Source organism: Salvelinus fontinalis, chromosome 14 (assembly GCF_029448725.1).
Source record: "Salvelinus fontinalis isolate EN_2023a chromosome 14, ASM2944872v1, whole genome shotgun sequence".
NCBI classification, from domain to species: Eukaryota; Metazoa; Chordata; class Actinopteri; order Salmoniformes; family Salmonidae; genus Salvelinus; species Salvelinus fontinalis.
The window spans coordinates 40,087,575-40,115,509 of NC_074678.1; the positions used below are offsets into that span (position 1 = coordinate 40,087,575).

General features: G+C 42.5%; 2 protein-coding genes across 4 annotated transcripts; both read left to right on the forward strand.

Annotated features, from left to right (window-relative positions):
• The first annotated feature begins 949 nt into the window (after positions 1–949).
• On the forward strand, positions 950–6,539 carry LOC129810833 (tax1-binding protein 3-like). Its single transcript, XM_055861768.1, has 4 exons — positions 950–1,164; positions 3,189–3,308; positions 3,640–3,717; positions 4,660–6,539. The coding sequence occupies exons 1-4, from the start codon at positions 1,126–1,128 to the stop codon at positions 4,792–4,794; spliced, it is 372 nt and encodes a 123-aa protein (XP_055717743.1). The 5' UTR covers positions 950–1,125; the 3' UTR covers positions 4,795–6,539.
• Positions 6,540–8,820: 2,281 nt separating this feature from the next.
• On the forward strand, positions 8,821–27,705 carry LOC129810826 (excitatory amino acid transporter 1-like). Of its 3 annotated transcripts, none has more exons than XM_055861755.1 (12): positions 8,821–10,685; positions 10,907–11,012; positions 16,903–17,166; positions 17,415–17,552; positions 17,803–18,010; positions 18,132–18,174; positions 18,331–18,459; positions 18,585–18,769; positions 18,947–19,180; positions 19,365–19,559; positions 22,662–22,796; positions 23,352–27,705. In XM_055861755.1, exons 3-12 carry the CDS (start codon positions 17,049–17,051, stop codon positions 23,548–23,550), a joined length of 1,584 nt encoding a protein of 527 aa, XP_055717730.1. In that variant the 5' UTR covers positions 8,821–10,685; positions 10,907–11,012; positions 16,903–17,048; the 3' UTR covers positions 23,551–27,705. The 3 variants fall into 3 exon arrangements, with proteins under 3 accessions (XP_055717730.1, XP_055717729.1, XP_055717728.1); XM_055861754.1 differs by lacking the exons at positions 8,821–10,685; positions 10,907–11,012 and adding an exon at positions 11,649–11,847 and having other exon boundaries at positions 23,352–23,451; positions 25,878–27,705; XM_055861753.1 differs by lacking the exons at positions 8,821–10,685; positions 10,907–11,012 and adding an exon at positions 11,649–11,847.
• Positions 27,706–27,935: the final 230 nt, after the last annotated feature.

Genomic DNA, 27,935 nt, shown 5'->3' on the forward strand with positions numbered 1-27,935 from the left:
ATCTACACTGATTGAAATGGATTTAAGTGACATCAATAAGGAATCATAGCTTTCACCTGGATTCACCTGGTCAGTCTATGTCATGGAAAGAGCAGGTGTTTCTAATGTTTTGTACACTCAGTGTATTACCATTCTGTGCACTACATGTCAGAAGCTGTCTGTTTTTCCTATGCTTCATGTTACCTGTTGCAACTTTTTATGAACCAGATAGATATTTGATTGACTACATCTGCAACTGCTCTTTAATTTAAATACATAATTTGATAGCAGAGTACTTAACTGTGATTTGGGGAGTAGCAGGTTTAATATATCCCCATATAAGGTCAGTGTGGCAGCGTGCATCTAGCCACCCTCTGGGTCGGGAATCTAGGCGGGAACTCAACCTTTGTGCAGTACAATCGTTTTGCACCAGATATGGGCCACACTTTTTACAATTAACAATTTTACAGAGGGCCACACATTTCAATTTGATCAGTCTGCACTCTGTGGACCAGATCCTTTTTAATCTGATGGCGATGCAGTATTTGACCCAGGCATAACGTCCAGAAAAAACACAAAGTATGTGTCCCACAGCTGCACCAGAGTCATTTTGCTAACTGGGGCACAGGAGAAAAGGCCAAGAGGCCATTGATTTTAGGCAGTTACCTTGAGATGCATGCCCTGTCAAACACAAAGCATAATTCTGTGAGAAAGACCACCATTTATTCTAGTGTTAATGAATCCTCCATGACATGAGTTTTCCAGTTGCCAATTAAATGAAGTCCTTAAAAAGTAGTGGGCATTCAGTAAAGCTCTTGACATAATAACTATTTTCTTAATTGGCAGGTAGTATGCCCATCATACAAACAAAGAGAAATACTGTAACGGGCCTGCCTAACCCTTTTCTGGGCTACACCCCAACCTTGTCCCAGGACATTACAGGATCCATGATGATGACTAACCACGGAAGGCAGTATGACATCACCAACCCTGCCTTTACATGCCAGGAATCATTTGCTAGTTGTTACTCACGCTTAGCAAGTTGCTTCGAGTATTGTATGTAATGAAAGGCGCAAAAACGACTTTAGACCGTTGAGTTATTTGCAACCGGGGACAAACACAAAAGTGTCTGACCAGTCTGAAACAATGTCTTTCATCCCAGGACAACCAGTTACTGCTGTTGTGGTAAGTTTTGGAATGATAACGTTACTCTTCATTCAATAGCTACGGAATCCATTGTCCAGGCCTACAATCTTTCAAGCAATGCCTCGATGCAAACTATAAATACCTACCTGAGGTATTTCATTAAAAAAATCGGTTTCACATTGTAGTATTACTGTTTACAATAGTGAATGTAATATTGTGGTCATGCTTGCTTGTTTCTACTCTTGACAATGTATCCTGGTTATTCGAATTGACCCTTGTAAAATTGTTACATTCTGGCAGCAAAACTCGTTCGAAACTTTGCTGTTCGATAATCCAACTACCTATCAACGTTTTACTCCTTTCTCTGTTTGTTGTCAGCCTTGTTTCTTTTAGATTCTATGAAACTGCTGTAGCTAGCTTGCTAACAGTTTAGGAGAATTTAATTTAACCTAATGGGCTATGCATTTCCTTTTCATATGCGCAATCTAGTATTAACCTAAAGTAAATTAATCTAGCTAGCTAATGTTACACTTCTGTCTTGGCAACATTTTATTTCTTTAGTAGCCTGTTATCTCTTCACTATGGATAGCAGCTAGCATTAGCCAAATTGTTCGCTAAGCTACATGCATGAAAGTGAAGTGTTTCAGAGGAAGGCGTCACCTAGTTATCTGAGACAACTTGGGTACAAGCACCCCCCCCCCCCCCCGGTCAAATAGCCCTTACATAGCCTGGAGGTGTGTTTGGTCATTGTCCTGTTGAAAAACAAGTGATAGTCCCACTATGCCAAGAGTGTGCAAAGCTGAGTTAACGGAGTAATAATGACCAGCAACAGAACACAATGGATAGATACTAATGGTAATGGCAATCAATAATCATTTTTGCAGCAGTAGTAGTTTTATGGCCAGGGGATAGAAGCTGTTTAGCAGTCTGTTGGTCTGAGCCTTGATGCACCAGTACCAGACGGGAGCATGGAGAACAGTCCATGTCTCGGGTAGGTGTCGCTGGCAATAATTCGGGCCTTTTTTAGACACCGCCTGGCATGTAAGTCCCCAATGGCTGGGAGCTCAACCCCAGTGATGCGCTTGGCTGTTCACACCACCCTTTGTAGGGCCTTCTGGTCGAGAGCGGTGCAGTTGCCATAGCAGACGGTGATACAATCAGACAGGAGGCTTTCGATGGGATTCCTCGCAACACACTGTTTATTCCTAACATCAGCAAGAAATATGAGTCATGGAGTAATTGCATAGTAGCCTAGTGACAAAATTATGTGATTTAGGCTACAGGCTACACGTACCAATCTTATTTAGTTGCATGATTTAGTATGTGTTGCCCACTCTTATGCAACAGCTATCTTCCATACACTCTATAAGTTGAATGCCATAGTATGCTGCTGTTTTCTGGTTGATCTTTTTTGACAAATCTGGTGTCAGTCATGTGAACAATGGGTTACACAGATACTTTGGGTTGATCTTTCTGTTAATATGGTCAGCCTGCGTTATACATTTCCATGAGTGTTTCCGTGTTCTCATCACCAAGAACTTCAGATCCACTGAATGATTGTTGACCATGTTGACCACTGAGTGCAGTGGTTGGAAGAACTTTGAACCACTGACACTATGAACCACACTGCTGAGGCTCCTCTTATTCACCATCACACAGACTGGCTTTGTGCTGTAAAGAGCAGCGAGCTGGATGTGCCAGAACTCTCCATCTGCTCTAATGAGAGGGCAGCTGTCTGAGGACCACGGGGATAGCTAGACTGAGAAATAATCTGTCTCCAGTCAGTTGGTGGCAGAGGGCTTCCCTTTCAGCCGGTCACTCGACTTCACACGACAGTGGGATTCTCTTTGTTCCTTCGGGGGAACTACAGCCTATTCATAACCGTAGTGTTCTACATTCTTAAAGGGAACACAGTGCTCAGCAATCAATTTTACATTCTATTCATTTACCACATTTTTATTATTGCAATGGTGGAATGGGAATATAACAACTACTTGATGGTTGTTGAAGTTCTGAATTCTTTCCTCTCCAAGCTCGACTCCCAATGTTCATGTGTTTTACAGCAACGGATAGAAATCCGCAAACTCCGCCAGGGTGAACATTTGATCCTGGGTTTCAGCATTGGAGGAGGAATAGACCAAGACCCTGGCCAGAACCCCTTCTCTGAAGACAAGTCAGACAAGGTACGAGTTAAACAGGGAAAATACTCTCCCTGTCAGTTCTCACGGAGCTCAGCTCTGGCCAAACTCCATTAACATCAGTCGTAAGGCATCAGAGAAGCAGGTCTGAACACATCAACTGTAGCCTCAGGTAGCAACACCGCAGACCCAGATAGCTCATCTTATACAGTAGCATACAGTGTTACACAAATAGTGGCATTTTATAGTTCTATAATCAAACCAGTTTATTGAAGCTAGTTAGTTAATACATGTTATATGTAGATGCACAGATGTTACACTTTCACATATTTCTCTTTTGTTGTTTTGGTCTTTTTCTGTGGCTGTGTGATCACAGGGCATCTATGTGACACGGGTGACACCAGAGGGACCAGCAGAAGTTGCAGGCTTGATGATGGGAGACAAAGTAATGCAGGTAAACTTCAAAATATTTGTAGAAATGCATGTTTCAAACTTTTGGCCTCGAGACCTGTTACCTAATCCCTCTTGGACAAATTACGTAAACATACATTTGACCAAATTACGCATACTTTTAGTTCTGGGTTAAAGGTAGACTCAGCACCACCGCAGATATTGAAATGAGCGAGATTCAAGACTCAGTCACACAGTATCTGCGCATGGGTTTGCGTCACGCTGTTACAGCGTGCTGGCCAGGGCACCAAAACAGCAGAGAAGTTAAGCCTCACGCTTCAACGCTCTGAGTTGTGGATATTGACCCACCATGCTGTTTACTTTCTGCATCTACGTCAAATCACTGAGTCTACCTTTAACCGGGATGACGTTTTACTTTATTGATACATTTCCACAAGGTGGCACCATTTACTCAGTTTCAGTTGTGATTGGACTTTGCCGAGTGACTGTAAAAGACCAGCACACTATTCAATCCAGATATTATACTTACCTCACATCAGGAATAATACCTGCTGTTTTATTTATTTATTTATTTTACCGTTATTTTACCAGGTAAGTTGACTGAGAACACGTTCTCATTTGCAGCAACGACCTGGGGAATAGTTACAGGGGAGAGGAGGGGGATGAATGAGCCAATTGTAAACTGGGGATTATTAGGTGACCATGATGGTTTGAGGGCCAGATTGGGAATTTAGCCAGGACACCGGGGTTAACACCCCTACTCTTACGATAAGTGCCATGGGATCTTTAATGACCTCATAGAGTCAGGACACCCGTTTAACGTCCCATCCGAAAGACGGCACCCTACACAGGGCAGTGTCCCCAATCACTGCCCTGGGGCATTGGGAACTAGTTTTAGACCAGAGGAAATAGTGCCTCCTACTGGCCCTCCAACACCACTTCTGTAAAGAAGAATATTATAATTATTGATGTCTGTTGCCACCAGGTAAATGGATGGGATATGACCATGGTGACACACGATCAGGCACGCAAACGGCTGACGAAGAAGAACGAAGATGTCGTGCGGCTACTGGTGACCAGGAAATCACTGGAGCAGGCTGTCAAACATTCTATGATGTAATGACTCCAAACAGTAGCAGCAGCTTGGTGACCTCATTGTCTTTCGACAGGTGGCGTCCCTCCTATGCACCGCTAGTCCTTTTTTGCAGACTGAGTTGGCTATCTGACGTCAGACAATGCCAGTGACCGAGAGCACAGTATTCCAAAGCTTTTCTTGCAAACTGTAAGGTTGGGGTGAATTCCATATAAATTCTGTCAATTTAGGCGGTGGTAAGAAAATGATATTCAAGAATTGAAAATTGCCATTTATTTTCCTTCACAGATTTTTCACTTCCTGAATTGATGGAGTTGAAATTAAATTGATTACAGTCCTACTCACATTTTCCTAATTCAAACATGGTACAACTCTTTTATAACATCACTATAGAACCAATATGGTACAAGTTATTGGGATCATTAATGCCTTTACTAGCTGACATGAGCATTACTTAAGTAATTAGTACACTTCATTACAGTTAATGATCTGTCATTTTTCATTTAGCCAACTAATAATTTTATGTTTTCAAGTTGATGTCTTTACAAGCCAAAGGAAAACAATGTCAAGAAACTGTAGATTGATAGAGGATGCTTTGCAAACACATGCGTACAACGCACATAGCATTTATCTGCTACGGTAATTTGTATGTATTCCATAGAGGCTTCCTGTTTATATGAGTTATGTTTGATGTATGGCATTAATAAGAATGGAACACTTAGTGCTTAACACTGCTCTGTGTTGGTCGAAATTAATGAATATTCATCGGGCTTGGACGATATATCTTTATTTTGGTATCTTTATCCATGCAGTGCATCTACCAAAGTAACAAGCACAGCCAAACTGCATACTTTATATTTCATTATACTCTAATTGTACTTGTTTACCAAGTACTGTAATACTCATTTGAGGATTGGACTTTTGTAGGTAGTGTAGCAGGAAGACAGCTACTTCTCATTCTCAACCCTCTGGGTATAATTCATTTGGTGTTGCCATCGTTGCCTGGAAATCAAGGCTAGGGTATAGTCAACTTTAAGTGCCTTCTTTCTCAGGTTTATATAAAGAAAGTGGCATGTTGGATTGTTAATTAGGTTGCTTGCTGGTTGATGTCAGACAGCTAATACACTTTAGTTGCATGCTGAACCAACGTTGAAGGATCAAATGAAATGAGACGTTTGAATACACTTGAATACAAATTACACTCTAGTGAGTACCACTAAATTATAGGGTTTTAGTATTCATGCTCTTTTCCATTCCTATATAGTTCAGTAATATATCCTTTTTCACTGCCTCAGCCATGTTTTACACAGCGATGCCGCACTTTTTTAATCCAAACTTATCAATTACTATTCAAATGAATCAAAGGTAAAGTAATGTTGTAATGTGGATTACAATAGTACCTAATATACATACACATCCTAGTATGTTCTACTAATTCAATATTTTGTATGGCTTTGTTTTTGCTAGAATTCTTTGAATTGGGAGATTATCATTATACTGTATATCATTGGCAGAGTGATGTAACTAAGTCTACACACAACTTTATAAAGAATTAACACTTCAAAAGACTGCCCAACCTTTTGATAAATGTAGCCTTGCATGAACATTTTCTACAAAGTTGATTTCTATCAATATGTCGTTTGTGTTAAAATATCTATTTTATAATTACTCCCAAGTATATGAGGAAAACCTTTGAATTACCATTTTGGCATATGATTGTATACTGGACACTTTCCGAATGTTCTTTAACATAAATCAAAAATGAACTGAAAGATTGCTTTCTTTTTTGTGGTATTATGTGTTTGTCAGGCACTTTACAACATTTGTGGTTGTCACCCATAGACTGTCACCCATACTGTAGGTCCCAGGGGGATGGATAGAGAAAAAGAGAATATTTGGTTATAAGACATGAGCAGGGATATTACCTTCCCAGTGTGCACTGGATGTTGGAAGAAATATCCCAAAACTAGCTGTTTTTGTGAGAAAAAACCCCCAGCATCAGCTAAGCCATGAAGAGCAGCTGTTCTTCACAGATTCACAGCTGCTAATTAAATGGTGTTAATGAGCATAAGAGTGGTGGAGAAAAAAGTGTGAATGTTAGATTTGAAGTAATTGGATCATCCTGGTGTGTGCATAGATTCATGGTGTGTGTGGGCAGTTCCACAGCTTACCATCACCCCGTCATCCACCATTGTATGTAGAATATTAATCAATAGAAAAACAGATGTGTGTTTGTGATACAGTATTTTCATAGGTTGATTCTTCTAATTGTCATATTGAAAGATGTGATCTTCAATATTGTTTGTTCATTGTACTGTATTTTGTCAAATTGTCTTGATCTGCATGGCCTTTATCACCACTATAGATATATTCATGTCACCAACTCGAAAGTAATTGGATGACATTTCAAAGCAGCAAATCTATTACCTGACCTTTCCCTGTGTGCTCAGGCATTTTATATGGGGGGTCAATAGAAACACATTTAATAACACATTCATAGATGGCAAAAGAGACATTCAACAAATGTATCATAAGGAAAAAGGTTTTGAAGTGTCTGTCCTATATCTAGGAGATATAAGAAAGCTCAGGAAATATTTGTAAAAATTGGACACATTTTTGTTGGCACTAAACTACCTCCATACTTCCATTTATTTTTTTTAACTGGTACCGGGTTACCTTCAGATGAGTCCTTGACACTTGTGGCACCATCGAGTCCCGTGACACAATCATGATCGTGTGGTCATATTTGTTTCTAGGCCAAACCTTTCTGACACTACATACGTTTTCGTGAGAAGAGCGATTTTTGGGATGTCTGAGAAACAGTGCTGTAGCTCTGCCACTTTCCATCCCAGTTGAGGAAGGTCGACATACGCGGATGCGGTGGATGGAGACGCAGCCCTCACAAAAAATCTGATATCTCTAGTTTAAACAGACAGATTCTAATGGGGATTTTTGTTCTCGCGGGTGTGTCAATTAACTCTTAAGGATTAATATTGCCACTTGTCTAAAAACAAACATTGTCTAATAACAAACCTTCCCCTTTTAACTGCAGGTGTTGCAACAACACCTGATGCCCCGCCTAGAGCAGCCAGGTCCATCCTCTCCCTCATCTTCCTTTAAGAATAACATCCCTGCATCACATCAGCATCTTTTATCCAATTCAGCATATTTGCATTCATGACTGTCATTAACAAAGATGAAGACATGACACTATTTTTCCCTTAATTGTCTTACTAATGAAGTGGTCCCATCATGGGTTACTGGTCCCTGTACCAGGTCAGGTGAGAGGTAACTCTGCTATCCAAAACATTTTGTGTTTTGTTTGGGGGGGGGGGGGGGGGGGGGTCGATTCAGTGAGATGCTAGCTAAAATCTTTTGAGAAATAATTGATGAGGAAACTGCATGCGCCGCACACATTGTGTGGGTGTGTTTCTCCTTATGAGAGAGAGAGTGAGTCTGTTGACATGAAGACATCAGTAAGAGTATTGTTTGTCTCATCGGGACTGACTTTTTGGGGGGGGTCTACTGCAGAGGGAAGCATGCGGCATTCCACTTGCCTTAACACTGCAGGGAGATTTTACGTGGGGCTACAGTGGATGTGGTTGACCACAGATTTCTTGTTTGCCTGTTGCTAGGTAACTGGATTTTATGAGATAATCACCTTCTAATAAATAATACTGTAGTAACTGTAGTAGAGTAGTTGTTCATGTAGAGGAAATCATTTCATTGAAGTAAACTCAAACCAAAACTATGCCAAAACAATAAGCTTATTGAGAAACTATTCATACTGATATTCTACTAATAACCTGGACTCTTTTTGAAAGCCAGAGATAGAATTGGAGACTTTCTTATTTTTTCTCCCTTATCTGTACTGATTTACATTGGATCAAGCAACCATTTCACACTTGAGAAAATCACATTGATTTAATTAACAATTCAGATGTCATGCAAGACAATGGAGCCATCACCCATCACACATACTTTCCTGCAAATGACATGCCTTAATTATGCACTTCTCTGTAGAAAGTATCTGGCTAAATGTGGATCATACATGGTCCAAACCTCCCACGTTGTGACAGGGCAATTGTGTTTCCATAGTGATGCAATCTGCTCCCATCACTTTGGAGATACCAGATTGGAATCATGTGATCATGGAACCATAGCTTCCAATCTCTGCTTGTTCTGAGGGAAATGGATTTTCAAGCCATTGGTTATGATGATGGTTCACCACTTAAGACAGTGAAATAATGCAGCACACAATTAACAGTATTCAGCTGTTGGACAATTCCAGCCCACTGGGCGCAGATGTCATTTTAACGTCTAGTTTTGATATGCATTTGGTTGAGATGTCAACTAACATGAATTCCACGTAAAATCAACAAAACATTTCACTCTGTCATTGGTTTTAGGTTAAAAGTTGGGTTCAAAAAAGATGAAATGCCCTTATGTTGATTACTTTTTGCAAATCTAATCAGTTTTCCAAGTAGCTTCATCGTCATCACATTGTATTTTTTGGTTGAAATGACGTGGAAACAACTTTGATTCAACCAGTTTTTGCCCAGTGGGAACCTTCACAGTTTGAATGGGAAAAAAACTAGAGAAAGAACCTTGCTCATACTTGGTCAGAACTAGGAGACACACATTTAATTCTAATTAAACACTAAATAGAGGATAGACCATAACCTACTTGTTTGTAAAAAGTATCAGAGAAAAATGGCCTATTGAGCCATTAAGAACTCTTTTGGCTTGAACTTTGTCTAGGCTAAACATTGCATACTATTTTGAGATGGATGGTATTCACGTCTCCATCTGACTTATGTAAAGGCCCCCTGGGACAGTTTTTCTAGAAATGTCAAATTCTCACAGTACAACCAGTATGTCCAATGCACTTCCTGTTTGTCCTTAAAAACCACAGTTGATCACCGTTGTTGTTTTTGTCAACAATAAAAATCAGTCTAATTCACATCTATAAGAGGACAATATCTGAGTTTGAAGAAACAATGGTAAGACTCACATGATTGAATGTCTCAAGGGTATACACCTTTTTCTATTGATAAACATATACTAGCGCATGACCTCACCCACATTACAGCTCCAATACTTAACATTATTTTACTACTTTGGAGAATTTAATGGTGATATTTCAGTGAAAATACTATAATGTCAATAACATGATGATGAGGAGCCAATGGATTCTGAACAAGGAGTTATTTGAAGCCCTCTGAAAAAGTTTTAGAACATCCGCATTGAGGCAATGCTTGTGTACGCAGAGGGCCTAAAACAATGTGTGGGTGGGAGTGTGGGTAGTCAGGAGTTGAATGTTACACATAAGGTTTCCTTGAGCTGCTAAAATCAGACCCGGAGCAATTGCAGGAAGGCAGGTTGTCATGGAAATAAGAGCAGGGTGTATATACCTTTTCACCCCTCTCTCTCCCAAGTTCACAACATTCAATGAGATGTAAAAAAATATATATATATTAAAATGTGTTTTCTGAAGAACAAAAATATCGTCAACCTCACAGTCATCCCTATAATGACAGCAAATCGATTACACTTTTAATTGGTTGAGCAATTACTGTGGCCAGTAGAGAGCAAATTATCTATGTTATTATTATTGCAATAACCACTATACCGCCCGCATTGGGACTCTGCTCCTGTATTTGAGCTCTGCCGATTCGGATGGGCAGCAGGTGTCTTTTCTTCGCGCCAGAAAAACTCTTAACCTCTTTCCTCCCACGCAGACCTCTGCTCGATGTCAAGGCGTGTTTCTATCGCGCCAGAGGGCTGGAGAAAAAGCGCGTACGCTCATGTAGTAAATTAAAATTAACTGTAGATGTGTGTGCTACTGTACTTTATGTGAGTGGAAAGCAGGCAAGGAAAGAATGAACCATACCGTGTGAGGACCGTCTTGAGATAAGGTATGAAAATATAACAAGGCCTACTTTTTTGGGTTGTATTCATTTTAAATGAATGGTTAATTATCACATGCAAAACATGTATTTCACCGGTTTCAATTCTTTCCTTCTCGGTTCATAGCTACATGATTTCATGACTCCTATAAGTGGTACCAACTATGAAAGCTGATTATCAAGTGCTAATATTGCAATTTAAACGCTACATTTGTACGATTATGACCTAGAGTGAAGAACCATCAGTTGAAGACGTTCCACCTGGACCAGAGAACCTCTCCATGACTGTAGACCATCTTAATCCGTGAAGACAAGAAAGGAAGCATCAGAAACAGGGTATCTTTCTCTTTGCCTATTTTATTAACAGTGATTAAATAGGATATACATTTAAATGATAACTTATTAATTGTCCAGATTTGTTGTCAGTCGGTGTTTGGAGAAAAAAAGACAACGACAACAGCTAATTTCCTCCATCATTGAAAAGGGGAAAAAAAGAGCTCCCACAGCTGACACTGACAACTCACTTGCTGATGCTCAGTCAGTATGTCTGTTAACCATTTATTAGGATTACGGCTAGTTGTAAGGATTCTGCTCTGCTGGTTTATCACCACGCCCATGGTAGAGTAGTGTCAGTGGTGTTGATGCAATGTGCACCAACAAAAATAGTATTTATATGAATTAACAAATATGTGGAGGACCAAATTTTAAAAAATTAGTTTGCTTTGTTATGTATTATGTATTGCTATTTCCAGCCCTGAGACTGCCGGGGATACTAATGTTGGCTAGGACAGTGGGAAAGGGGTAGGGTAGGTTGCGGTTAAACTGTACCTGCTGTTGTTCCAGGGCTTTGTAGTGGTGTGTGTGTGTGTGTGTGTGTGTGTGTGTGTGTGTGTGTGTGTGTGTGTGTGTGTGTGTGTGTGTGTGTGTGTGTGTGTGTGTGTGTGTGTGTGTGTGTGTGTGTGTGCATGCTTGCTTGCTAGAAAGGGAGGGCAGAGCAGGCATGTGAAGGTCAGATCAGACGAGATGACAGACCTTTTCAAGTCTGACTACTTCAGATTAGTGAAGTGTCACCTCCAGTCACTCTGGCCCTGAGTCTCTGGACAGCACATGTTATCAGTTTTATCTAGGCTTTGGACTGTTCGAAGAGAATCCCTAAACTAAACCATGAGTGGTGAGTATGCTATAACGCTTAAAGAGTATGCTAAAGGTAAGGCAGATAGAGTCCGCTTGGAAAAAGGGTCCACGAGTGGGAGATTAAGTTGTGTAGCTAAAAGGGACCAGATTATATTTTCTGCAAAAACTTTGTGTCTCTGAGAAACTGAGCTGTTTGATCTCCCACAGTGATTTTGCTTCTTTGTTTCCAAATCTTGCTTAGAAAAGCTTTGATTTGTTTCTGTCGGTAAGATGTTAGAATTATACTGTAAAATGACTTTTAGTACTCTGTGTTCCTGCATATTTTTGCAGGATAGTTGGAAGAGGCTCAAGGCTTTCTTGTTAGGCGTGAAATACTATCTCCTCTAACAAAATGGGGTCATTTCTATGCTAGCCTAGTCCCAGATCTGAATGTGTTTTTTACCCAACTTCTCCATACATGGCATGACAATTCTTCCCAGAGGAGTTGGCTATATCTCAGACAGATCTGGGACCAGGCCAATGTAGGTTACCTGTACCCTGGGAGGAGACGCCCAGGGACTCATCTAGTCAGAAATGTATGCAACTTTAATACCATACTGCTGAGCGTCTGAACCAGGACTGGCAACGCTTGCCAGCCTGCCAGCTTGCCAGGGAGGACACGCAGGGCGTGTTCATTAGGGTGAAACATAAAGAACTTCGCCAATAGAAATATAATGTTGACTACAGAGCTGCCAATGTGGTTGGATCTTCATTGAGTGTACAGTAATGCCTGTATGCTGCCTGAATTCACCCTTTTGGGAGTAAAGGTCGATTATTAAGGTACGTAATAGGTACATTTCCTGGGATCAGTTACGTATATGATATGATTTGGACCTGGCCCATTTCATTCTTCTGGAGGGCATTCATTGACATAGCTTGCACACTGTATATGCAGCACAATAATGCTTTTCTGTTTCTAATGAATAGATTTGTGAAAGGATTCACAAGTGGCCATCCATTTGAATAATAACTGCATAAAGAATTCCGTCATTTTATCCACTTATTGAAGCACACAATGCCCACATCAATTAAGCCTACTATGTGAGACTGAATAGAACCCCATTCACAGTTATTTGTGGCTTTATGATTCATTGTAAAACAGTGTTAGTACGTTTCAATCAAGGTAAGTATCACAATGGATTTTTTTGTTTTTTATTTTACCTTTATTTAACTAAGGCAAGTCAGTTAAGAACAAATTCTTATTTTCAATGACGGCCTAGGAACAGTGGGTTAACTGCCTTGTTCAGGGTCCCCTGTCAGCTCGGGGATTTCGATCTTGCAACCTTTCGGTTACTAGTCCAACACTCTAACCAACTAGGCTACCTGCCGCCCGGATGACTTGATCCGCTGATTCGTTAAAACAGAGACACTGTTTTCTACAGTGCGGGAACAAAACAATGAACAAAGAAGATCAATGGGCAGTAAGACAGAATAGGAGGACATTCACTGTGGACCATGTTGCCACTGGTCACCTCTAGTTAGTGTTGATCCTTGGGGGAAGCTGTAGAGATATAAAGGCCATTCAGAGAAAGATCTGGAAGGGCATCAGCTACAGACACACTGTTTGCCTCCACAAGGATTGCCTTGGACCATGTAGGAAGATCATCATTCAGAAAATAACTCGTATTTCAGTGCAGATGTCACGCCCTGACCTTAGAGAGCCTTTTTATTTCTCTATTTGGTTAGGTCGGGGTGTGATTTGGGTGGGTATTCTAGTTTTTCTATTTCTTTGTTGGCCGGGTATGGTTCCCAATCAGAGGCAGCTGTCTATCGTTGTCTCTGATTGGGGATCATACTTAGGCAGCCTTTTTTCCCACCTTAGGTTGTGGGATCTTGATTTTGTTAGTTGCTGTATAGCCTGCAGAACTTTACGTTCGTTTTGTATTGTGTTGGTTTTGGTGTTCATTTTAAATAAAAGTAAGATGTTCGCCTACCACGCTGCACCTTGGTCTCCTTCCAACAACGGACGTAACAGAAGATCCCACCACAAATAGACCAAGCAGCGTGGTCAGGAGGAGAGTACATGACGGAAACCCGAGAGTCAGCCCCCAAAAATGTTTTTTGGGGGGGGGTCAGATGATGTGGGCGTCGGTGCTGAGGGGTGTCCGAGACCGAGGAGGAATTCTTGGACCGTTTGAGCGAGGAGTGGTTGGCAGTGGAGAGGGACGAAAGAGTTTGGAGGGGTTGGAGTCTGGAGCAAGACAGTCACTTTGAGGAGCGTGTGACCCTTCAGGCACCATGCTTTGCGGTTACACGTTCTGTGTCTCCGGTACGCATCCACAGCCCGGTGCGCTCTGTGCCAGCTCCCCGCATTTGCCGTGCTAGAGTGGGCATTCAGCCAGGACGGTGTGCCGGCTCAGCTCTCCTGGTCTCCTGTGCATCTCTTGGGCCCAGGATATCCTGCGCCGGCTCTGCGCGCTGTGTCTCCGGTGCGCCTTCACAGCCCAGTGCGTCCTGTGCCAGAGCCCCGCAGTTGCCGGGCTAGGGTGAGCATCCAGCCAGGACGCGTTGTGCCAGCTCTACGCTCCAGACCTCCGGTGTGCCTCCTCGGCCCAGGTTATCCTGCGCCGGCTCTGCGCACTGTGTCTCCGGTGCGCCTTCACAGCCCAGTGTGTCCTGTGCCAGCTCTACGCACCCGGCTTCCAGTGGTGATCCATGGCACGAAGCCTCCAGTGATGATCCATGGCACGAAGCCTCCAGTGATGATCCATGGCACGAAGTCTCCAGTGATGATCCATGGCCCGAAGCCTCCAGTGGTGATCCATGGCCCAAAGCCTCCAGTGATGATCCATGGCACAAAGCCTCCAGTGATGATCCATGGCCCGAAGCCTCAAGTGATGATCCATGGCACGAAGCCTCCAATGATGATCCATGGCCCGAAGCCTCCAGTGATGATCCATGGCCCGAAGCCTCCAGTGATGATCCATGGCCCGAAGCCTCCAGTGATGATCCATGGCACAAGCCTCCAGTGATGATCCATGGCACGAAGCCTCCAGTGATGATCCATGGCCCGAAGCCTCCAGTGATGATCCATGGCCCGAAGCCTACAGTGATGATCCATGGCATGAAGCCTCCAGTGATGATTCATGGCACGAAGCCTCCAGTGATGATCCATGGCCCGGAGCCTGCAGTGATGATTCATGGCACGAAGCCTCCAGTGATGATCCATGGCCCGGAGCCTGCAGTGATGATCCATGGCACGAAGCCTGCAGTGATGATCCATGGCACGAAGCGTCCAGTGACGATCCCCAGTCCGGAGCCTCTAGCGACGGTCCCCAGTCCGGAGTCTGCGACGACGATCTACGGTCCGTAGTCCGCGACGATCCACGGTCCGGTTCCTCCGGTGACGATCCACGGTCTAGTTCCTCCGGCGACGATCTACGGTCCGGTTCCACGGAAGCGAAGGGATCAGCGAGCGGAGCGGGGTCTACGTCCCGAACCGGAGCCACCACCGAGGCTAGATGCCCACCCGGACCCTCCTCTATGGAGTCAGGTTTTGCACACCTTTGGAGGGGGGGGGGGGGGGGGGGTACTGTCACGCCCTGATTTTAGAGAGCCTTTTTATTTCTCTATTTGGTTAGGTCGGGTGTGATTTGGGTGGGCATTCTAGTTTTTCTATTTCTTTGTTGATGGTTCCCAATCAGAGGCAGCTGTCTATCGTCTCTGATTGGGGATCATACTTAGGCAGCCTTTTTTCCCACCTTAGGTTGTGGGATCTTGATTTTGTTAGTTGCTGTATAGCCTGCAGAATTTTACGTTCGTTTTGTATTTTGTTGGTTTTGGTGTTCATTTTAAATAAAAGTAAGATGTTCGCCTACCACGCTGCACCTTGGTCTCCTTCCAATAACGGACGTAACAGCAGAGCTGTGATCCTGCACTGTATGTATTTGTCATGCATTTCATCAAAGCTCATCCATCACTTTTTAAATATTAGCAATGACCATCAGGTTCTTGAGTGCTTAATTGATCAATATTTCCAACCAACTCCTCTATCAAGAGCTCCTGTGCACTTCATGCACACTGTTTATTCACTGCATTATAACATAATGCTTATAGTCTCCATCTTCTCTTTTTATTTTTTATTTTATTTCACCTTTATTTAACGAGCTAGGCCATTTGTGTCATGACTTCCACCGAAGTCGGGTCCTCTCCTTGTTCGGGCGGCGCTCGGCGGTCGGCGTCGCCGGTCTTCTAGCCATCATCGATCCACTTTTCATTTTCCATGTCTTTTGTCTTGTTTTTCCTCACACCTGGTTCCAATTCCCTCAATCATTTATTGTGTATTTAACCCTCTGTTCCCCCCCATATCTTTGTGTGGGTTTGTTTATTGTAAGTGCTTGTGCACGTGTTGTTTGGTGCGCGACGGGTTTTTGTACCCAATTATTCTTGTTATTTTTATGCCGTGGGTTTTGCTATTAAACTGCTCCGGCTATTACCATGTTCTGCTATCCTGCGTCTGACTTCCCTGCCACCGATTATGCACCCCTTACAATTTGAGAGTTCTCATTTACAACTGCGACCTGGCCAAGATAAAGCAAAGCAGTGCGACAAAAACAACAACACAGAGTTACACATAAACAAACGTACAGTCAATAACACAAAAGAAAAATTGAAAAATAGAAAAATCTATGTACAGTGTGTGCAGATGTAGAAGAGTAATGACGTAGGAATAAATAGGCCCTAGAGGCAAAAATAATTACAATTTATCATTAATACTGGAGTGATAGATGTGCAGATGATTATGTGCAAGTAGAGATACTGGGGTGCAAAAGAGCAAGAGGGTAAGTAATAATATGGGGATGAGGTAGTCGGGTGTGCTATTTACAGATTGGCTGTGTGCAGGTACAGTGATCGGTAAGCTGCTCAGACAGCTGATTCTTAAAGCAATTCGTTCCAGTCATTGGCAGTAGAGAACTGGAATGAAAGGCGGCCAAAGGAAGTGTTGGCTTTGGGGATGACCAGTGCAATGTACCTGCTGGAGCGCGTGCTACACCTGGGTGTTGCTATGGTGACCAATGAGCTGAGATAAGGCAGGGCTTTTTCTCTCCTCCAGTTTCCCACGAAACCTGCCTCCTGGACCGGGTGCTGGAGCTGATTGTGAATGAGAAGCCCCCCAACACTGGCAGCCTTTTCCTGAACGAGGACGCTGACAAGCCCCCCCTCCCCAATCGAGGCCTCTGGCGGCGGCTACATAGGGTCATGCAGAAGAGAGCGGCCAGCACCAAGGACAGGATGAGCACCATCACTAAGGAGAGCGTCAAGGGCTTCCTGAGACGCAACCTCTTTGTCCTCCTCACCATCTCAGCAGTGGCTCTGGGCAAGTAGACGAGAGGTTTAGGGCAAAGCTTAAGGTGGGGTTAAGGGTTAAGGCTAAGGTTATGGGTAGTTTGTTGATAGTTAATACAATTTTAATTAAAAAACAATAATAACTGCAGTATTATTATAATTACACACGTATATGAGCTGTAGCCATAGGTAAAGAAGTCTGTGTCGAGATGACTTGAAATACAGTATTCTTCATCAACGCACCAGCCTTGAAATCATGTCCCCTGTGTGTGTGTCCAGGTGTCATGCTGGGTTTCGCCCTGCGGCCCCACAACCTGACCCTCAGGGAGATCAAGTACTTTGCCTTCCCGGGAGAGCTGCTGATGAGGATGTTGCAGATGCTGGTTCTGCCTCTCATCGTCTCCAGCCTGGTCACAGGTAGCTGGTCACAGGAGTTCTGCTTTATTAGCGTCATTATTTGCATGTATGTATTGCTTTTCTCAAACTCAAAATGATTGTCATATTATGGTGATCGCTCACCCCTCCTGCAAGCTACTATTTTTCATACTAAGCTACTGTTCTTCACCCTAATACAACTTCTTGCAATGTTGAGTTTCAAAGTGAGTTGGTACAGTGGAAGTACCTAGAGTGTTCATGAGAAAGGAATAAACTTTGTCTTGTCTTGCAGGTATTTCCTCTCTGGACAGCAAAGCATCTGGGAAGATGGGAATGCGGGCTGTGGGTTATTACATGGTGACCACCCTCATCGCTGTCTTCATAGGCATAGTCATTGTGATCGTCATCAAACCAGGGAAAGGCCATAGGGACAGCCCAGTGGCCTCTAGCGGTACCATAGAGCCGGTACAAGCAGCTGACGCCTTCCTGGATCTCATCAGGTGAATAACCTACTGTATGATCTAAATTACGGTGTCAATATGCGGTATGAATCATTTATTGGCCTTTATTCACTGTGATAGATGCTGAAGGAAAAAAACTTTACCATTGTTTATCTTTCAGGAACATGTTCCCTCCTAATTTGGTGGAAGCCTGTTTCAAGCAGGTAAGGGAATTCACTTCAACATGATTGATCATGTTGCCGATTCCCAATACACTGAGTTAAAATGTTCACTCACCATTACAGTATATTTTTGAGGACTGATACTTTACACTGCTACGGTAGATTTTTTTTTACAACAAAATATGTGTTATATATCAGTACAAAACGGTATACAAGAAGACCATCCACACGAGGAACGTGACTGTTGCCCTCAGTCTGACTGACTCCCTCAACGCTACAGAGGCTGCCTTGGCTGTTAACATGAGCAGAGTGCTGCAGACCATCCAGGTGGGTGATACATATTAGTGGTGAATGGGGTGACTTACCCCAAAGTCCTTTGGGGGAGAAAAGAGCTACTGTTACTTTGGAAAAATGTAAATATTATATGGATGGCTGTTCTCCTCCTGCTCCAGGAGACAGTGGTAGAGATGATCCCTGTGTCTGGTTCCTCTAACGGGGTGAACGCCCTGGGTCTGGTGGTGTTCTCCATGTGCTTCGGCCTGGTCATCGGCAGCATGAAGCAGCAAGGACAGGCCCTCAGGGACTTTTTCGACTGCCTCAACGAAGCCATCATGCGCCTGGTGGCCATCATCATCTGGTCAGTAGTCAGATTAGTGTTCACAAAGTAACATGCTAATGAACTCTAACGTGCCCCTACCATTACTTCTCACATACAGTATATCTCTCGAAACAGTTGCTTTTGGGGGAATTGTTGTAATAGGCGAGAGTGTAAACTATCTCTGTCTTTCTCTCTCCTCCTCCCTCTCTCTGTCAGGTATGCTCCAGTTGGCATCCTGTTCCTCATAGCAGCTAAGATCGTGGAGATGAAGAATCTGGCCGAGGTGGGAGGTCAGCTGGGGATGTACACGGTGTCTGTCATCGTGGGTCTGCTCATCCACGGCTTGGTTGTCCTGCCCCTGCTCTACTTCCTGGTCACCAGGAAGAACCCCTACACTTTCATGGCTGGCCTTCTGCAGGCCCTCATCACAGCACTGGGAACATCCTCTAGGTGGGTGTATGAACTGATTCAGGGTGGGTACATAAACTGATTTTGCAATTCCTCTAGGTGGATGTATGAACTCATGAACTGATTCAGGGTCAGGCTAATACATTTCCCTGGGGACATCCTCTAGTTGTTGTTCGGACTATTATGATCTCACAAGGTCTTCCATTATTTACCACTCCTGCCATAGCTCTGCCACCCTGCCCATCACCTTCCGCTGTCTGGAGGAGAACAACCGTGTGGACAAGAGAGTGACACGCTTCATCCTGCCCGTGGGTGCCACCATCAACATGGATGGCACTGCCCTCTACGAAGCCGTGGCAGCCATCTTCATCGCCCAAGTCAACGACATGGAACTCAACTTTGGCCAGATCCTCACCATCAGGTCAGTCTAAAGACACAATCTGATAAGTCACAATGCTATCAATGTGATATAGAATAGAATAAAACTGTATTGTCCATCCAGATGGACATTTATCTTTGGCATCACTTTACATTAAAAGGATCACACACACACACACATACAGTTGAAGTCGGAAGTTTACATACACTTAGGTTGGAGTCATTAAAACCTGTTTTTCAACCACTCCACAAATTTCTTGTTTAACAACTATAGTTTTGGCAAGTCGGTTACAACATCTACTTTGTGCATGACACAAGTAATTTTTCCAACAATTGTTTACAGACAGATTATTTAACTTATATTTCACTCTATCACAATTCCAGTGGTTCAGAAGTTCACATACACTAAGTTGACTACCTTTAAACAGCTTGGAAAAGTCCAGAAAATTATGTCAGGGCTTTAGAAGCTTCTGATAGGCTAATTGACATAATTTGAGTCAATTGGAGGTGTGCCTGTGGATGTATTTCAAGGCCTACCTTCAAACTCGGTACCTCTTTGCTTGACATCATTGGAAAATCAAAAGAAATCAGCCAAGACCTCAGAAAAGAAATTGTAGACCTCCACAAGTCTGGTTCATCTTTGGGAGCAATTTCCAAACGCATGAAGGTACCACATTCATCTGTACAAACAATAGTACGCAAGTATAAACACCATGGGATCACACAGCCGTCATACCGCTCAGGAAGGAGACGCGTTCTGTCTCCTAGAGATGAACGTACTTTGGTGCGAAAAGTGCAAATCTATCCAAGAACAACAGCAAAGGACCTTGTGAAGATGCTGGGGGAAACAGGTACAAAAGTATCAATAACTACAGTAAACAGGACCTATATCGACATAACCTGAAAGGCCGCTCAGCAAGGAAGAAGCCACTGCTCCAAAACCGCCATAAAAAAGCCAGACCATGGTTTGCAACTGCACATGGGGACAAAGATCTAACTTTTTAGAGAAATGTCCTCTGGTCTGATGAAACAAAAATAGAACTGTTTGGCCATAATGACCATCATTATGTTTGGAGGAAAAAGGGGGAGGCTTGCAAGCCGAAGAACACCACCCCAACCGTGAAGCACGGGGGTGGCAGCATCATGTTGTGGGTGTGCTTTTCTGCAGGAGGGACTGGTGCACTTCACAAAATAGATGGCATCATGAGGATGGAAAATGATGTGGATATATTGAAGCAACATCTCAAGACATCAGTCAGGAAGTTAAAGCTTGGTCACAAATGGGTCTTCCAAATGGACAATGACCCCAAGCATACTTCCAAAGTTGTGGCAAAATGGCTTAAGGACAACAAAGTTAAGGTATTGGAGTGGCCATCACAAAGCCCTGAACTCAATCCGAAAGACCTGACTCAGTTACACCAGCTCTGTCAGGAGTAATGGGCCAAAATTCACCTCTACTTATTGTGTGGAAGCTTATTGTGTGGAACATTTGACCCATAGTTAAACAATTTTAAGGCAATGCTACCAAATACTAATTGAGTGTATGTAAACTTCTGACCTACTGGGAGTGTGATGAAAGAAACAACATCTGAAATAAATCATTCTCTCTACTATTATTCAGACATTTCACATTCTTAAAATAAAGTGGTGATCCTAACTGACCTAAGACAGGGAATATTTACTAGGATTAAATGTCAGGAATTGTGAAAAACTGAGTTTAAATGTATTTGGCTATGGTGTATGTAAACTTCCGACTTCAACTGAACATTCTCACATCACACACATTTAAACCAGTCAGTCCATCATACTGCATACACTGGAAACATAGAGGACATTGATAGATTCACTCACAACTGACCGCTGCCCCAACTGCACTGTTAAATAGATAAATAGATACGTGTATATACCGATACAATTTATGTTGCATTTAGTAGTCCAACAGCACAATCAACTAATTAATGTTTAAACACATTGTTCTTGGCTATGGGCATTCTGAAGCGCCGGCCAGAGGGAATCCTCTCAAACTGAGGGTGTAGAGGGTGGGAGGTGTTGCCAACGACAGCCAGTGGCTTCCTTTTGGTTGCCTTGTGGACAGACGGCTCAAATGTGCCTGTGGTTGACCAGTTACTTTGCTGGCTGTGTTTACTATTCTGGTCAGTTTGCTTTTGCTCCTCACGCTCAGATTACCATACCAGACTGAACGTATTGCCATACCAGACTGAACGTCATATTGAACGTGAAGAAGCTCTCCACCAGATTGCTGTACACCCTCTCCACAACCTGGCTGACCCCAAACCCCTTTCAATTTCCTGATTAAAAACAGGCGTTGGCTTGCTTTAAAAAAATACGCTGCATTCTCTGTAAAGCTCAGCTTGTCATCAATTTGTGTCCCTAAGTATTTGAAACACTCAACCACCTCCACTGGTTGGTCATTCAGAGAGAGTGTTTGGGACATTGGAAGGTTGTTGTCATTGATGATCAGCTCCTTTCTCTTGTCCACACTGATGTGGAGGGTACTTGACCGGCACCTTTATTGAAAGTTGTTGGCCTGTTTAAAATAGCTGTCCCCATCTGACTTAGTATCTTTGAAAAATAGTCTCACCAGAGCCATGTCATCCGCATACTTGAAAAGGCTCACATTGTTTCCTTGGATTTTCATCTCACTAGTGTAGATAGAGAACAACAACGGTGAAAGGACACACCCCTGGGGTGCCCCTGCATTCAGTGCCAGTTCATCAGAGAGGGCCCTATTCATGAGAACCCTTTGTGGGTGGTCAGTTAAAAAGTCCTTGATTCAACCTGCAAGTCCTCTGTTGCCCTTCAACTATCAGACCTATTAAGTCATGTTTGAACTGAACTAATCTTACAGTAAAATACTTGTAAAGGCTATATCAGCTAATTTTATGTCCACATTAGTTGAAGAAGAGAAAATAACAAAGACTTTTCTTGGTCTTGATAAGATTGATTTTGTGGTCTTTGCCGAACTCCTCCATGTTATTGATTTTCTTCTATTGACTTCACTACCAAGAGGGTTAACCTCTACCGTGGAGTGTTGATTTATACTTCTCTATATTCATATCACTCCCCGATGTGTGTGTGTGTTTGTCTCTGTTATTAAATGGCGCTGTCGCCACCTCCTCCACAGTATCACAGCAACAGCTGCCAGCATCGGCGCAGCAGGCATCCCACAGGCTGGTCTGGTTACCATGGTAATCGTATTGACATCGGTGGGACTGCCCACAGAGGACATAACGCTGATCATCGCTGTGGATTGGTTCCTGTAAGTCTGGTTAAATGTCACTTTGAGGCCGCCACCCCACTAGAACAGGTTATTGATGCATTATGCACATCAGATTATTGTAATTAATGAAGTGTTTACAACTAGCCCTATCTAATTTTGTGCTGTGGTGTTGTATTGTGGTTGGAAACCATTTGAATACATTTTGGGTTGATTACTTATGGGTGGATTACCCCAAAGACTGCCTTGTTTTTTTGTGTGGCTGAGCAGGGGTTGAGACCCTGACAAAGCGTGTGTATGTATCTATGTATGTGTGTGTGTGTGTGCAAATCAAATCAAATCAATTTGCATTTGTCACATGCCCCGAATACAACAGGTTACAACAACCTTACAGTGAAATGCTTACTTACAAGCCCTTAACCAACAATACCGTTTTAAGAAAATACCTAAGAAAAAAAATAAATAAGTAAGAGATAAGAAAAACTAATAATTAAAGAGCAGCAGTAAATAGCAATAGCTGGGCTATATACCAGTTCCAGTTCAGAGTCAATGTGTGTGTTTGTGCGTGCACTATATAATGTCGGTGTACCTGTGCAGGGATCGCTTAAGGACCACCACCAACGTGCTGGGGGACTCTATCGGGGCAGGCATCGTGGAGCACCTGTCTCGCCAGGAGTTGCAGAGCCAGGATGTTGAGGTGGGCAACTCAGTGATTGAAGAGAATGAGAAGCCCTACCAGCTCATCTGCCAGAAAAACGACTCAGTGAAGCATCGCAACAGTGAGACCCCCATGTAGGGGTCACGAGTCTGAAAACATCCACCAGCCGCTACTGTACTTCTTCAGTGTTTGTAGATATGGAGGAACTGGATAGGTATAAGCAATATGGGGAAAGCTATTGGATGCCTAGGCGGAGCCATTACCATATTGCTAACACTTATCTGGGTAACTTCAGATCTGCAAACACTGTAGGGATAGTGGCTGGAGATTGTTTTGACACTGTTAACCATATCAACTCATATCAACTGTTTTGGTCCTTCCAGTCCAAATCTGAGATGCATCTCAATTGTCTAGAGCAGTGGTTCCCAAACTTTTTATAGTCCCGTGCCCCTTCAAACATTCAACGTCCAGCTGTACCCCCTCTAGCGCCAGGGTCAGTGCACTCTCAAATGTTGTTTTTTGCCATCATTGTAAGCCTGCCACACACACACTATACGATACATTTATTAAACATAAGAATGAGTGTGAGTTTTTGTCACAAACCGGCTAGTGGGAAGTGACAAAAAGTTCTTATAGGACCAGGGCACAAATAATAATATAATAATGATAAATAATTTTGCTCTTTATTTAGCCATCTTACATATAAAACTTTATTTGTTCATCTAAAATTGAGAATAACTCACCACAGGGTAATGAGAAGGGTGTGCTTGAAAGGATGCACATAACTCTGCAATGTTGGGTTGTATTGGAGAGAGTCTCAGTCTTAAATCATTTTTCACACACAGTCTGTGCCTGTATTTCGTTTTCATGCTAGTGAGGGCCGAGAATCCACTCTCACATAGGTATGTGGTTGCAAAGGGCATCAGTGTCTTAACAGCGCGATTTGCGGATACTCTGAGCGCAGCCCAATCCAGAAATCTGGCAGTGGCTTTTGATTAAATAAAATTTTCACAGAACAGCTTGTGGCAATTTCGATGAGGCTCTCTTGTTCAGATATCGATAAGTGGACTGGAGGCAGGGCATGAAAGTGATAACGAATCCAGTTGTTTGTGTCATCTGTTTCGGGAAAGTACTTACGTAGTTGTGCACCCAACTCACTCATGTGCTTCGCTATGTCACATTTGACATTGTCCGTAAGCTTGAGTTCATTTGCACACAAAAAATCTTACAATGATGGAAAGACCTGTGTGTTGTCCTTGTTAATGCAGACAGAGAAGAGCTCCAACTTCTTAATCATAGACTAAATTTTGTCCCGCACATTGAATATAGTTGCGGAGAGTCCCTGTAATCCTAGATTCCGATCATTCAGGCGAGAAAAAACATCACCCAGATAGGCAAGTCGTGTGAGAAACTCGTCATCATGCAAGCGGTCAGACAAGTGAAGATTATGGTCAGTAAAGAAAACTTTAAGCTCGTCTCTCCATTCAAAAAAACGTGTCAATACTTTGCCCTTTGATAACCAGCGCACTTCTGTATGTTGTAAAAGCATTACATGGTCGCTGCCCGTATCGTTGCATAGTGCAGAAAATACACAAGAGTTCAGGGGCCTTGCTTTAACAAAGTTAACCATTTTCACTGTAGTGTCCAAAACATCTTTCAAGCAGTCAGGCATACCCTTGGCAGCAAGAGCCTCTCGTGGATGCTGCAGTGTACCCAAGTGGCGTCGGGAGCAACTGCTTGCACGTGCGTTACCACTCCACTATGTCTCCCTGTCATGGCTTTTGCGCCATCAGTACATATACCAACACATCTTGACCACCAAAGTCCATTTGATGTCACAAAGCTGTCCAGTACTTTAAAAATATCCTCTCCTGTTGTCCTGGTTTCCAGAAGAGGATTAACGGACATATACCAGGAGTTGTGCCGAGCTGTAACACATAGAATTCACTGGTTTGTATGCGAAGCAGTAATTGTTTCAAAACATCTCCTGCCATGTCACTGGTGCGTCGTGAAACAGTGTTGTTTGATGAAGGCATTGTCTGTATAGTTTTTTTGGCCTTTTCCCCCAGCATTGTCCCAGCCATATCCGCAGCAGCAGGAAGAATTAAGTCCTCCACAATAGTATGCGGCTTGCCTGTCCTAGCCACTCGGTAGCTCACCATATAAGATGCTTCTAGCCCTTTCTTATTAATGGTATCTGTTGCTTTTTGCACATATAACACCACGTGGCTGAGGAAAGGCACTACTCCCAATATAAGTGAACCGCAAATCAATGTAGTTCTCATCATATTTGCGCCTCTTCGATGGTCCAATATCCCTGTCTGTTGTTCGGGGCAGAAGCTCTTCGGCTGCATCAGATTCACAATTGTCAGTGTCCATGCTAGCTGGGCTAACAACAAATGTAGAATTACTGGTGCTAGCATTGGATGTGCTCATGGAAGCAGAACAACTTGTGTCGTTGACAGGTGCAGGTGTAGTACTGCTGGTGTGTCTCTATGGACGAGGGCCTTACAAACGGAATGAACAGCAGCTACGTTTGGCTACATACGGACCGTTAGTGGAATTCCCGCGAGCAAGAAACGGTTAATGTGATTGGATGTTAATTATTTGAGTAAGCTACCTGTATTTGACATTGTGTTGTTATTTTGCTGAACACTTGATGGTTTAATTTTATTTTTGGCAGTGAAACGAGGCTAATCAGGCGAGAAAATATAAATGGACCGTTTGAAAATGTGATTTTATTTTATTTTTTGTAAATACATTTAAAAAATGTGTATCACATTTTTTTGGGGCATACCCCCGACGGAATCCCCAGTTTGGGAATACCTGGTCTAGAGGAAACGGATGTGAAAGAACTGGACAGGTGAAATCAAATTTCTCGTAGATATCTAGCTGCTATATTGTTTTCACTTCTTTTATGTGTTCAAAACAGTAGAGACCACTTTTGACTGTTTTTATGTACTCTGTATAGGATTGATTTTCATGAACAAGAAAATAAATGCCATTCAATGGCCTTTTTAGAATTTGTGAATAAATGGGATCTCCATTTGTATACTCACAATCAATTAGCTGGTTCTGTTGCATGGCTTGATTTTTAGTTTATTGTTCTATATTTTGCCAATTTTAGTTGGTGGTTATTCTTTTTCATGCGAATCTACCTCTAACATTCAAGTGTACATTATGCTTTCTCTTGAGTCATTTTATTTTCTGCCCCAAACATTACCAAGAGGTAATTTTATACCGTATTATCCATGCTACCAACTTTGATAAGCATTTTTTTCTAAAGTTTCAAAAACAAATATTGAATTTATGATGTAATGTACTGTAGTTTGCTTGATCTTTCAATTGAATCAACGTGAATGTATACAGTATATGTTTGTATCGATATCTCTAACCATGTTTTATACTTGGGTGATTTCTATGTTACTTATTGAGCTAAATTGGGGTTAGACATTTTGTTGTTTTTCAAAACAATATTTATAACAAAGATGTATTTTCAGTGTTAACTAGTGTTTCTTAACTGAACATATTTTGGTACTAGTCACTTAAGTGTGAAGTATGTGAAAGGATTACTGTATGCTTGCTCTGAATAGGAATGTTCATATCATTGGGGCTGTTGTAGGTTTCTGTGCGTAGTAAATATGAACATATATGGACAAAAGGATGTTACATAGCCTACTGAATTACTTGATATGTTTCTCCCCCAATGTTGCTATGGTTTATATTTTAGGGCTTGAATCCATCCCTTTTTGTTTGAGTGTTGTGAGTCTTTTCAGACAATGCGAGGATTGAATATACATTTGTAGAATATGAGGGAGATCGTCATGTATTTCTCGAATCATAACTAAAAGGCTCACCGGATATTCCCTTTCCTTGATGCTGTAATCTCACATGGCCATTTCAGTTCAACATCCGGTACTTTATCGATGAAAGCACTATAGCCAGTTGTGGTAGTGGTACATTTGATTACGGCTTTTCTCTTTTATTTGACTGTTGAAAAAAGTGGAAAAATGTTATGCCTAAAACATAATTTGAAAGCAATTAAGTTGAATGTTAGGTGGAAAAGGTTTTAAAAGTAAGTAGGCCTACTGTGTATGTAGTTACGTAAAAAAAAAAAAAAACTTGACTGTGGTTGAGAGCATATTGTTGTAATTTGTGACTCTTGTTTTATGTATTAAATAGTTGATATGTTTTTGTGAGATGGCTCAAATTTGGATTGCTTTTGGGAAGTGTCATGATCAGTATTTTGTTGGAAGAATAGAAGTTGCATCAAATAAATGTCTCAGGAATTGACCATTGTGTGAATCTCTGGACTGTAATAAATGTGGTCGAGAGATTCCCCAGGGGGTGGTGGTATCCTCCTGTTGTCTGGCTACCCCTGGTGGAGAATCTCCTGTTTTTGGCCCTGAGTCTCCATGGATTCTTCCTCACGACCAGTCTAAACTGCAGGACTGAACACCTGCATTACATTCCAGTTGGCTTCACACTTACAGTACTGCCTCTCATTGAATAAAGTCTCCCCA